Raw genomic sequence first — 11,222 nt, forward strand, 5'->3', positions numbered from 1 at the left:
TCTCTCAAATAAGTAAATAAAATCTTAAAAAAAAAACAAACACAATTTTATCAAATGGAAGAACAAAGAGGTATCAGTTTCAGAATTTAGAGAAAGTAGTATCAAAATGTTACATTAGTTCAGGAATGCTCAGAACCAGAACATAATCTTCTCCACAGAAAAAAAGAGTAAGCAGCGCTACCCATAGAACTTTCTACAAGGATGAAAACATTCCACATCTGCAGTGACCAGAAGGGCAGCCACTAACCACATGTGGTTACCGAGTACTTGAAATGTGGCTAGTCCAAGTAAGGAACACAATTATTCATTTTACTTATTTCTAATTAATTTAAACTAATTTTAAATTTAAATTTAAATTAATTTAATTTAAAATCCAATACAGCTAATGGCTACTTAATGGACAGTGGAGGTATAGAGTAAGACAACAAATTTCATTCAACTCTACATGTTAACCTGGGGATCTGGCTACATCACAGAGAGAGATGATGTAAAGGTACACCATGAAGGTAACTAAAGGGTTGGAAAACCTCCAGCAAAAACCCCAAAATAGAATTTTTAATGTACTTATATCTTATTTTGTTTCAAAAAGAATTTAATGACTTGCAAAGACTCACAGCACAGCAAGAAAAATCACTTGTTAAATGTTAAAAATGCAGGTATGTACATTAAACAAAAGGTATAAAACAAATGTAATAAGAAACAGAATTACCTTCCACAGAGAATAGTTGAGTATTATCTTTTTCTTTAAAAGATTTATTTATTTCAGAGAGAGAGTGGACATGAGCACCAGCAGGAGGGGCAGAGGGAGAGGAAGAATCTCAAGCAGACTCCTCACTGAGCAGAGTCCAACACAGGGCTCAATCTCACGACAATGAGATCATGACCTGAGCTGAAACCAAGAGTCAGAGGCTTAACCAACGGCACCACCCAGTATCTTAATACTGGGATTTTATGACTCTAAGCAATTTTTTATGGATTTTTGTGATTAAGATACTATTCAAGAAGTGGGTTATGGAATCCAGAGCATGAAGAATTTAGATCGGTATATTAACGATCTATTGCAGTATAACAAATTACCCCAAAACATAGCTGTTTAAAATGATAACACTTAGGGTCTCGCACAGGCCTGAGGGTCAGGAATCTGGGAGTGGCTGCGTGGGGTGGTTCTGGCTTAGGGTCTCATGAGGTTGCACAGAGGGCTGAAAGTTTCCCCTGGACTAAGATCATCTACTTCCAAGATGGTTCATCACATTCCTCACCACACAGATCTCTCTGCACAGATACTTGAGTGTCCTCATGACATGGCAGCTGACTTTGTCAGTGATTCAAGAGAGAGGAAAGAGGGAGCGGCACTGCCGTTTATGACCTTGTCTCAGAAGTCACACACACACACACACACACACACATATATATATTTTACATGAGGATGAGGAATTAACCTCCTCCTCTTGAAGGATGGAGTATCAAAGAATTTGTGGAACATCATAAACCATTATAATGGGATAAGAGTATCTGTTCACTTTGGGGTGCTAGAAATTGTAATGAGAGCCTGGGATCCCTTCCCCTGGAAACCCAAAAATTAGAATAAATTGTAACTTCTGAAACAGCTTCAACTGCTTTCTAAAAAGCAAGAGATTAAACACAATTGGGTTCTCGGTCACTTACAACCCAACCACTTTTTAACTACTGGTATTAAATAAATGGCATGAAACACCATGCTCTACATATAATGTCACAGATCCTCAAGATAACTCTGCGAAGTGAGCAGTTTCATCCCCATTTTCAAGACGAGAAGTAAGTCCAGAGAGATAAGCCACAAGTCCTGTCCAGGTCTACGTGGTTCCCAAGTTTTTGTTCTTCTACAGCAGGATGCTTCTCTTACTCCAGCTACCACAGAAGCTAGTGTTTGTAACGTCAAACATATGGGAGGTACCACAAAATATATTACTTCAGCCACGATTTTCATCTTTTGTTCCATCAATTACTTTGCTCAGTCTGTTTTTGTTTTGTCTGGTGTTTTCTACATGCCGCTCATTTTGCTTCACTTTGCGTCCCATCCAGCACCTGGTACCTTGGCCCATCCTCCCTCTGGGTCCACCTGCACTGGAGAAGCAACTAGTAACTTGCTCTAAGAAGTACAGAGAGGCAGTGACAGAACCAGAACCAACAGCCTGTCCTTACAAACCCTCATGGAGGGCTCTCTGCACCACCACACAATCCTGCCTCTCCATCCCAAGACCTGCACAGCAGTTCACCTCTCCCTGGTCTCCAAACTCTGCATGGAACAAGGACACTGACCCAGAAAAGCTCAATCCAAATGTGGAAAGCTTCATTTGCTCATTCTCCCCCAACAATCCAATTGGACCCTGATGTCTGTCCATTCAACCTTGTAAATATTTTTCAGTATTTATCCTATCCATCCCCATTAACAATGTCCTAGTTCAGGCAATTTTCTCTTTCACTTGGGCTTCCACATCAGCTTCTTAAGTCTCCTGCCTCTAGCCTCACCCTCCCTAATTTATCCCCAATATGGCAGAGAGTTCTTTCTAATGCCCAGAACTTATCTTGCCACCCCCTAAAAAGAATCTTCAATGGCTCTCCTTCCACTCCCCTCACGACAGTTCAAGAAGGACCTTGTAAACTGGCTCAGGGTCTTGGATTTTATCCCAAAGGTTATAAAGAGGGATCTGATGTTTGAACGAGACCTCTGTACCAGACACTTTACCTATGTTATTTCATTTAATCCTCTCGGGAGCCCTACAAAATCTGCATATGATCCCTTTGCATACACTGTTCTAATTAGCCCTCTCATCTGTAAGCCATGCAGCCAAAATAATCTAAGGCCTTTCCTTGCCCACCATCTATCCAACAGATCCACAAATTCCCTCTGTGCCACCACCTTCTTGTCTAGACCATTATAATTTGTTTACACAGCGATTCCCCTACCCCGCTTGAAAAAAAGGGATCAATCATGCCACATTCACCTTTATACCCTCAGCCCCTAGCAAAGAACCTGTTTCAGAGTAGGTGCTCAGTAAATGGCTGACGGCTAATAATCAACTGAAAGGGAGGTCTACCAGGGTATAGATGTGCTGAAGCATTGCCTCAATCAACAAATCTCCCAGGAGTATCTTATCAATTAATTATCTCCCCAAAAGTCCACATAGTACCCTGGGCTTTTACCACGCCTTCAAAAGCTCAATGCTTCTACTGTGATCTAAGGGAGAAGTGTTCAGACCAAGCTGTCCCATTAAAGATTAGAGGGCCTCTGGGGACTGATCATCTGGACCAACCCGCGTCTAGCTGTCCCTGCTTCCTGTGCTCTTTGTATACACCCCCACCGATAAAATTATCTGCCAGCTCCCCCCAGAACAGGACTTCCCAGTAAAGGACTTCATTTTTCAACTTCATCACGTAGCACAAGCCTGGCACATGGGGGATGGTCAACACATGTATTAAAGGATGAGAATACCAGCTAACATTTATTTAGTACTATGTACTAAGGATCTGATATGCATCATCTCATTTAACCCTTACAGCAATCCTCGCAGGGAAATGCTGTGCGACGTTATTCCCAGGTAAACAGATGAGGACACTGAGGCCCAGAGAAGACTAAAACACAATAAAACAAGCACTGACTGAGAGCGTCATATACTTTGTATTTTCACATGCTTTATTTATTTCATTCATCCCTCTGTACAATCCCGCAATTAAGTTATAGGTTATAGTCCCATTTTAGACCAAAAAACACACCAAAAAACAAAAAACAAAAAAACCTAAGGCTTGGAGACATCGCCCAACACCACACAGCTTGTAAGGCCAGCCCCAAGCAGGTCCGCCGGAGTCCGGGGCCCCCTTGCACTTGCCTGTCTTGCCGCCGCCCCCCGCCCCCGGGCCAGGGAGCTCCCACTCCCCAAACTGCGCCGCCCCCAGCCCCGAAAGGCTGTCCCCACCGCGCAGCGACGGCGATCCACGCGCCCGTCCCCGCCGGGACGCCGCTCCGCGACTGCGGGCCACGCCAGTGCTCCGGGCCGGGGCCCACGGCGCGCGATCGGCCAGCAGCCGGGCGGCAGGTGGCACCGGGCTCGTCTGGGACGGTCCCCCTCCTGCGCCCGGCTCCGCACCTGTGCCGGCGGGAGGGGGAGGGGGCGGGGGCCAGCCCCCCGCGGCCCCCCGGGCCCCCCGCGGAGGCCTCCGCCGCCCGCCGCCCGGGACGAGGGGCGCCCGCTCCCCGCTCGCCCGCGCCGCCCGGCCGTTACCGGTTCCGCTGCTCTTTGAAGAGCGCCGTCAGCGCGCGCAGGGCCTCCAGGTCCTGGACGGGCGCGGGCACCATGACGCCGGACAGCCGGGCGAGCGGCGGCCTGGGCGCCGCCATCTTGCCGCTCGCCGCTCGCCGCGCCGGGCGAAGACGACGAGCAGGAGGAGGAGGAGGAGCGGGGGGAGCGCAGGCGGGGGGGAGCGCGCCCCGCGGCCGCCGGACAAGGCCGCCGCCGCCGCCGCCTACGCGCCGCCGCAGCTCAGACCCGGAGGGAGAGCGCGAGGCCAGGCTTCCAGCCTCCCCTCGGGCGGCAACAGGGACGACGCGGGGGGGGAGGGGCGCGAGCGGAAGTCCCGCCTGAGGGGCGGGGGTGCGAGCGGAAGTTCGGGGGAGGGAGGGGGCGGGGCGACGGGAGGGCCTGGGGTCTGAGAGGAGGAGGAGCCGCGGCCCCAGGCTCGCCCTGAGGGGGAGATGCGGGTGGGGGAGGAAGAGCCTGGCCGGTGGGGGGACAGGGACAGGTGCGCCCTGAGGAGGAGATGCGGGCGTGGGGGGCCCGGGCCAGAGGGGTACAGGGACAGGTGCGCCCTGAGGGGGGATGGGGCGGGGGAGGGGCCTGAGCAAGAGGGGTACAGGGACAGGTGCGCCCTGAGGAGGAGATGCGGGCGTGGGGGGCCCGGGCCAGAGGGGTACAGGGACAGGTGCGCCCTGAGGGGGGATGGGGCGGGGGAGGGGCCTGAGCAAGAGGGGTACAGGGACAGGTGCGCCCTGAGGAGGAGATGCGGGCGTGGGGGGCCCGGGCCAGAGGGGTACAGGGACAGGTGCGCCCTGAGGGGGGATGGGGCGGGGGAGGGGCCTGAGCAAGAGGGGTACAGGGACAGGTGCGCCCTGAGGAGGAGATGCGGGCGTGGGGGGCCCGGGCCAGAGGGGTACAGGGACAGGTGCGCCCTGAGGGGGGATGGGGTGGGGGAGGGGCCTGAGCAAGAGGGGTACAGGGACAGGTGCGCCCTGAGGAGGAGATGCGGGCGTGGGGGGCCCGGGCCAGAGGGGTACAGGGACAGGTGCGCCCTGAGGGGGGATGGGGCGGGGGAGGGGCCTGAGCAAGGGGGGTACAGGGACAGGTGCGCCCTGAGGAGGAGATGCGGGCGTGGGGGGCCCGGGCCAGAGGGGTACAGGGACAGGTGCGCCCTGAGGGGGGATGGGGCGGGGGAGGGGCCTGAGCAAGAGGGGTACAGGGACAGGTGCGCCCTGAGGGGGGATGGGGCGGGGGAGGGGCCTGAGCAAGAGGGGTACAGGGACAGGTGCGCCCTGAGGAGGAGATGCGGGCGTGGGGGGCCCGGGCCAGAGGGGTACAGGGACAGGTGCGCCCTGAGGGGGGATGGGGCGGGGGAGGGGCCTGAGCAAGAGGGGTACAGGGACAGGTGCGCCCTGAGGAGGAGATGCGGGCGTGGGGGGCCCGGGCCAGAGGGGTACAGGGACAGGTGCGCCCTGAGGGGGGATGGGGCGGGGGAGGGGCCTGAGCAAGAGGGGTACAGGGACAGGTGCGCCCTGAGGAGGAGATGCGGGCGTGGGGGGCCCGGGCCAGAGGGGTACAGGGACAGGTGCGCCCTGAGGGGGGATGGGGCGGGGGAGGGGCCTGAGCAAGGGGGGTACAGGGACAGGTGCGCCCTGAGGAGGAGATGCGGGCGTGGGGGGCCCGGGCCAGAGGGGTACAGGGACAGGTGCGCCCTGAGGGGGGATGGGGCGGGGGAGGGGCCTGAGCAAGAGGGGTACAGGGACAGGTGCGCCCTGAGGAGGAGATGCGGGCGTGGGGGGCCCGGGCAAGAGGGGTACAGGGACAGGTGCGCCCTGAGGGGGGATGGGGCGGGGGAGGGGCCTGAGCAAGAGGGGTACAGGGACAGGTGCGCCCTGAGGGGGGATGGGGCGGGGGAGGGGCCTGAGCAAGAGGGGTACAGGGACAGGTGCGCCCTGAGGAGGAGATGCGGGCGTGGGGGGCCCGGGCCAGAGGGGTACAGGGACAGGTGCGCCCTGAGGGGGGATGGGGCGGGGGAGGGGCCTGAGCAAGAGGGGTACAGGGACAGGTGCGCCCTGAGGGGGGATGGGGCGGGGGAGGGGCCTGAGCAAGAGGGGTACAGGGACAGGTGCGCCCTGAGGAGGAGATGCGGGCGTGGGGGGCCCGGGCCAGAGGGGTACAGGGACAGGTGCGCCCTGAGGGGGGATGGGGCGGGGGAGGGGCCTGAGCAAGAGGGGTACAGGGACAGGTGCGCCCTGAGGAGGAGATGCGGGCGTGGGGGGCCCGGGCCAGAGGGGTACAGGGACAGGTGCGCCCTGAGGGGGGATGGGGCGGGGGAGGGGCCTGAGCAAGAGGGGTACAGGGACAGGTGCGCCCTGAGGAGGAGATGCGGGCGTGGGGGGCCCGGGCCAGAGGGGTACAGGGACAGGTGCGCCCTGAGGGGGGATGGGGCGGGGGAGGGGCCTGAGCAAGGGGGGTACAGGGACAGGTGCGCCCTGAGGAGGAGATGCGGGCGTGGGGGGCCCGGGCCAGAGGGGTACAGGGACAGGTGCGCCCTGAGGGGGGATGGGGCGGGGGAGGGGCCTGAGCAAGAGGGGTACAGGGACAGGTGCGCCCTGAGGAGGAGATGCGGGCGTGGGGGGCCCGGGCAAGAGGGGTACAGGGACAGGTGCGCCCTGAGGGGGGATGGGGCGGGGGAGGGGCCTGAGCAAGAAGGGGTACAGGGACAGGTGCACTCTGAGGGAGGGGTAGGGGTGTCAGAGAGTCGTCGGAGGCTCGTTTTAAGGATGAGGTTGAAGACCTCGCCCTGCTGTTGAATTGGGTTGATTGGTACCCCTACCTGGACCCAACTGGGAAGTGGAGCAGTCTGTCAGCACAGTGCAAGTCTCAGACCCTGAGAGCTCAGCTCCCAGTACTTCGTGATCGGTTCCTGGTGATACCAGATCATTTACCAGGCACCTCAGGTAGGGTGACAATACGTTGTCATCCAGGGCTTAAAATAGAATTAGAAGTCAAGTAGCTGCATTCTGCAGCAGTAGGGTAAGAATTGTTTTTTTCTAAGGGAAATGAATATATTTTTTCAAGAATCAGACAAGGTTCTGTGGCTGGTTGTTGGTAATTCGTGTATTTTCTTTCCACTGCCCTTTATCGCGTTATGTATGCTTTCAATATTGTCACCAAGCCCTGTGCTAGGTGGAGGGACCCCAACCTTGAAGGAACTCAAGACAAAAGAGGCAAATGATAACTGCTATGACAGAGAACTGTACAAATTGCTATGGGACATTTCGATTTGAAGAGTAGGAGTGTGTTTATAATGTGGCACTTTTGATGTTCTTTGCTAAGGAAAGTTTAGAGACACAGTAAACACCACCAGAGTATGCAAGAGAAATATATCACGGACGGGCAAGCTACATGATAAGGTAATTCAACATCACCGGTTCAGCTGCCTGCATGTTCATCTCAGAAACATTCCTGTGTGCCAATTATGTACCAGGCATTAGATCACCTAGAAGTGCAAAAGACAGTTCAAAATGTTTAACAATCTTGAGACTAGCAGGGCAAAATCACTCAGTATTTTCTTGAGGAGCGGGGACTGGTCAAATGTATTGTCATGCGTCAAGATCTTGCCCCTTGGTTTTCTATCCTCAATTGTAACTACTCTGATGCTTCAGAAAACATTCCCCATAATATTCAAATTTATTGCCTGAAATGTTGCAATATCCTGATTGGTTTCTTGGCTTCTTCTCTTGCCTCCCTATATTCTAGATCTTTTTAAAAGTGTAAGTCCAGGGGCGCCTGGGTGGCTCAGTCGGTTAAGCGGCTGCCTTTGGCTCAGGTCATGATCCCAGGCTCCTGGGATCGAGCCCCGCTTCGGGCTCCCTGCTCAGCAGAGAGCCTGCTTCTCCCTTTCCCTCTACCTGCCGTTCTGCCTACTTGTGCTATCTCTCTGTCAAATAAATAAATTTAAAAAAAAGTGTAAGTCCACATTTCACTTTGCTCAAAACCCTCTAAAGGATTTCCATTTTACTCAAAGTAAAAGCCAAAATTCTTCCAATGGAGAAGTCCCTAAACAGTCTGTGTCCCTCCTCCTGCTTACCCCTGATCACTTCTGTCTCTTCCTCCCAGGCTGGTCTCCTTATAGTCCTCCACCAGGGGAAGTACGCTCCTCCCTGAGGACTTCGCACATGCTATTCCTTTTGCGTGGAACTTTCCACACTCTACCAGCTGGTACTTGCTTCCTTCAACTATCTGCTGAAGTGATCTCTTAATGAGCTTCCCTGGTTGATTTTTAAAATTGTAAACATACCACCCGAATTCCTGATTCTAAGAAACTGTTCTCCATAGCACTTAACACTTTCTATATCATAGTTTACTTATCTATTTTGTTTACTGATATAATGTATTCCTGCACCTAGGGAAGGACCTGCCACATGGTAATTTCCCAACAAATATTAGTTGAATTCATGAACAAAGAATTTTTTTAAAGATATTTTCAGAAAGGAGAAAGAAAATAACATGCCTCCAGGAAAAAAAAGGACACCAATCCAAAACGTACAGGAAAGAGGAAGGATGGAAGAGAGGAAGAAAAAAATTAGAAGAAGATTAAAAGAGAGAGGTGCATTACAGACTAGTAGTATGGGCAAGTATGGGAAACAAAAGGAGATTAAATTGGTCAAACAGTGGATGTTATTGACTGCCCAGAATCGACTAGGGGATATCAACCTTGACTGAATTGACAGAATTAAGTTAATATTTCACTTGTGTGAAATGGCATTTTTTCCTTTCCTTTTTTTTTTTTTTTGAGCTTCAATCCAAGTATGCTTTTTTCCCTTTCTCTTTTTTCATTAATTGTTTTTATTTTAATTCCAATACAGTTAACATACAGTGTAATATTAGTTTCAGGTGTACAATATAGTGATTCAACAATTCTATACATTATTCAGTGCTCATTATGATAAATGTACTCTTTAATCTCCATCACCTATTTCCCTAGCTCCATCCATGTTGCTGCAAATGGCAAGATTTCATTCTTTTTATCGCTAAACAATATTCCATTCTATATCTATACCTTATCTCTTTTATCTGTTTATCTGTCAGTGGACACTTGGGCTGTTTCCATAATTTGGCTATTGTAGGTAATGCTGCAATAAACATTGGGGTGCATGTGTCCCTCTGAATTAGTGTTTTTGTATTTTGGGGGTAAATACCCGGTAGTGCAATTGCTGGATCGTAGGGTAGTTCTATTTTTAGTTTTTTGAGGAACCTCCATACCCAGTATGGAGTATGTGGCTCCACAGTGGCTGCCCCAGTTTGCATTCCCACCAACAGTGCACAAGGGTTCCTTTTTCTCCACATCCTCGCCAACACTTCTTGTTTCTTGTGTTTTTTATTTTAGCCACTGTGACAGGTGTGAGGTGATAGCTCATTATAGTTTTGATTTGCATTTCCCTGATGATGACTGATGCAGAGCATCTTTTCATGTGTCTGTTGGCCATCTGTGTGTCTTCTTTGGGGAAATGTTTGTTCATATCTTCTGCCCATTTTTAAACTGGATTACTTGTTTTGGGGGTGTTGAGTTGTATAAGTTCTTTATATATTTTGGATACTAACCCTTTATTGGATATGTCATCTGCAAATATCTGCTCCCATTCAGCAGGTTGCCTTTTTGTTCTGTTGATGGTTTCCTTCACTGTGCAAAAGCTTTTTATTTTGAAGTAGTCCCAATAGTTTATTTTTGCTTTTCTTTCCCTTGCCTCAGGAGACATATCTAGAAAAATGTTGAAATGGCCAATGTCAGAGACATTACTGCCTGTGCTCTCTTCTAGGATTTTTTTTTTTTTTATGGTTTCAGGTCTCACATTTAAGTCTTTAATCCATTTTGAGTTTATTTTTGTGCATGGTGTGAGAAAGCAGTCCAGTTCCATTCTGTTGCATGTAGCTGTCCACCACCAGATGTTGGAGAGACAGTCTTTTTCCCATTGCATGTTCTTGACTCCTTTGTCGAAGATTGACCATATAATTACAGGTTTGTCTCTGGGTTTTCTATCCTGTTCCATTGATCTGTGTGTCTGTTTTTGTGCCAGTACCATACTGTTTTGATTACTACAGCTTTGTAATATAACTTGAAGTCTGGAATTGTGATGCCTCCAGGTTTGTTTTGCTTTTTCAAGGTGGCTGTGGCTATTCGGGGTCTTTTGTGGTTCCATACAAATTTTAGGATTGTTTATTGTGGTTCTGTGGAAAATGCTGTTGGTGTTTTGATAAAGATTGCATGAAATCTAAATGGCATTTTTAAATGTTACATCAATGTTGTTTGCCTTAATGTGTCAACTGTATTGATGTACATGAATTAAACTTCAAATGAAGTTTGTGATATAAACATGTGCCTTGAACCCGGTGCAGAACGGGATCAGTAATCAAGAAGTAAAAATAAATAATTTTTAAAAAGAAGGAGGGGGGAAGAAAAGCAAGGGAGAAAGTAGGTGAGGTGCAAGACAAAAAGATTTGGACCAAAGTGCATATGTTTATTGCAAGGAAAAGAGAGAGGAAGTAAATGAATAGTGGTAAAGGGTAGAAGGGATGAGTGACAAAGGGATAGAAATACTCTTGCCTGTGCTGCCACTCTGTCTGCAGCTTTCTCCTTGCCATCTCTGCCTGTGATCCTCACTGGAAAGCTTATGCCATTGCCATCGACTGCGCGAAAATACCATGTGTCCGTTCAGGAAAAGCTCCAGTCAGTCTGTACCCCTCTTTTGGCACTGAGTAGTCAGCTTGGTGCTACCGATGTGTTTGTGTCCCGTCTTTGGCATCTGAGGTCCCTCAAGGCAGGGCTTTGTCTTCCTCATTCCTTCCAGGACCCAGCTCAGTGCCTTGTGCTTAGAAACAATGCTATAAATATTTTTTTACACTGAAAAGTCTGGAGATTGAAGGGAAAAAAAATAACAGAATAGCATC

The 11,222-nt window shown here is 50.7% G+C and overlaps 1 protein-coding gene across 1 annotated transcript in view; it reads right to left on the minus strand.

The window, feature by feature from the left end:
• ATXN10 (ataxin 10) overlaps window positions 1–4,592 on the minus strand; it is a 158,236-nt gene extending 153,644 nt beyond the window's left edge. The window contains exon 1 of the mRNA XM_045872342.2: window positions 4,260–4,592. Coding sequence (XP_045728298.1) covers window positions 4,260–4,375 — 116 coding nt within the window. The 5' untranslated portion in view covers window positions 4,376–4,592. The remainder of the gene's footprint in view (window positions 1–4,259) is intronic.
• Window positions 4,593–11,222: the final 6,630 nt, after the last annotated feature.

The sequence above is a fragment of the Mirounga angustirostris genome, unplaced genomic scaffold (assembly GCF_029215605.1).
Source record: "Mirounga angustirostris isolate CCGP_5_RB_7025 unplaced genomic scaffold, mMirAng1.0.hap1 SCAF_5, whole genome shotgun sequence".
NCBI classification, from domain to species: Eukaryota; Metazoa; Chordata; class Mammalia; order Carnivora; family Phocidae; genus Mirounga; species Mirounga angustirostris.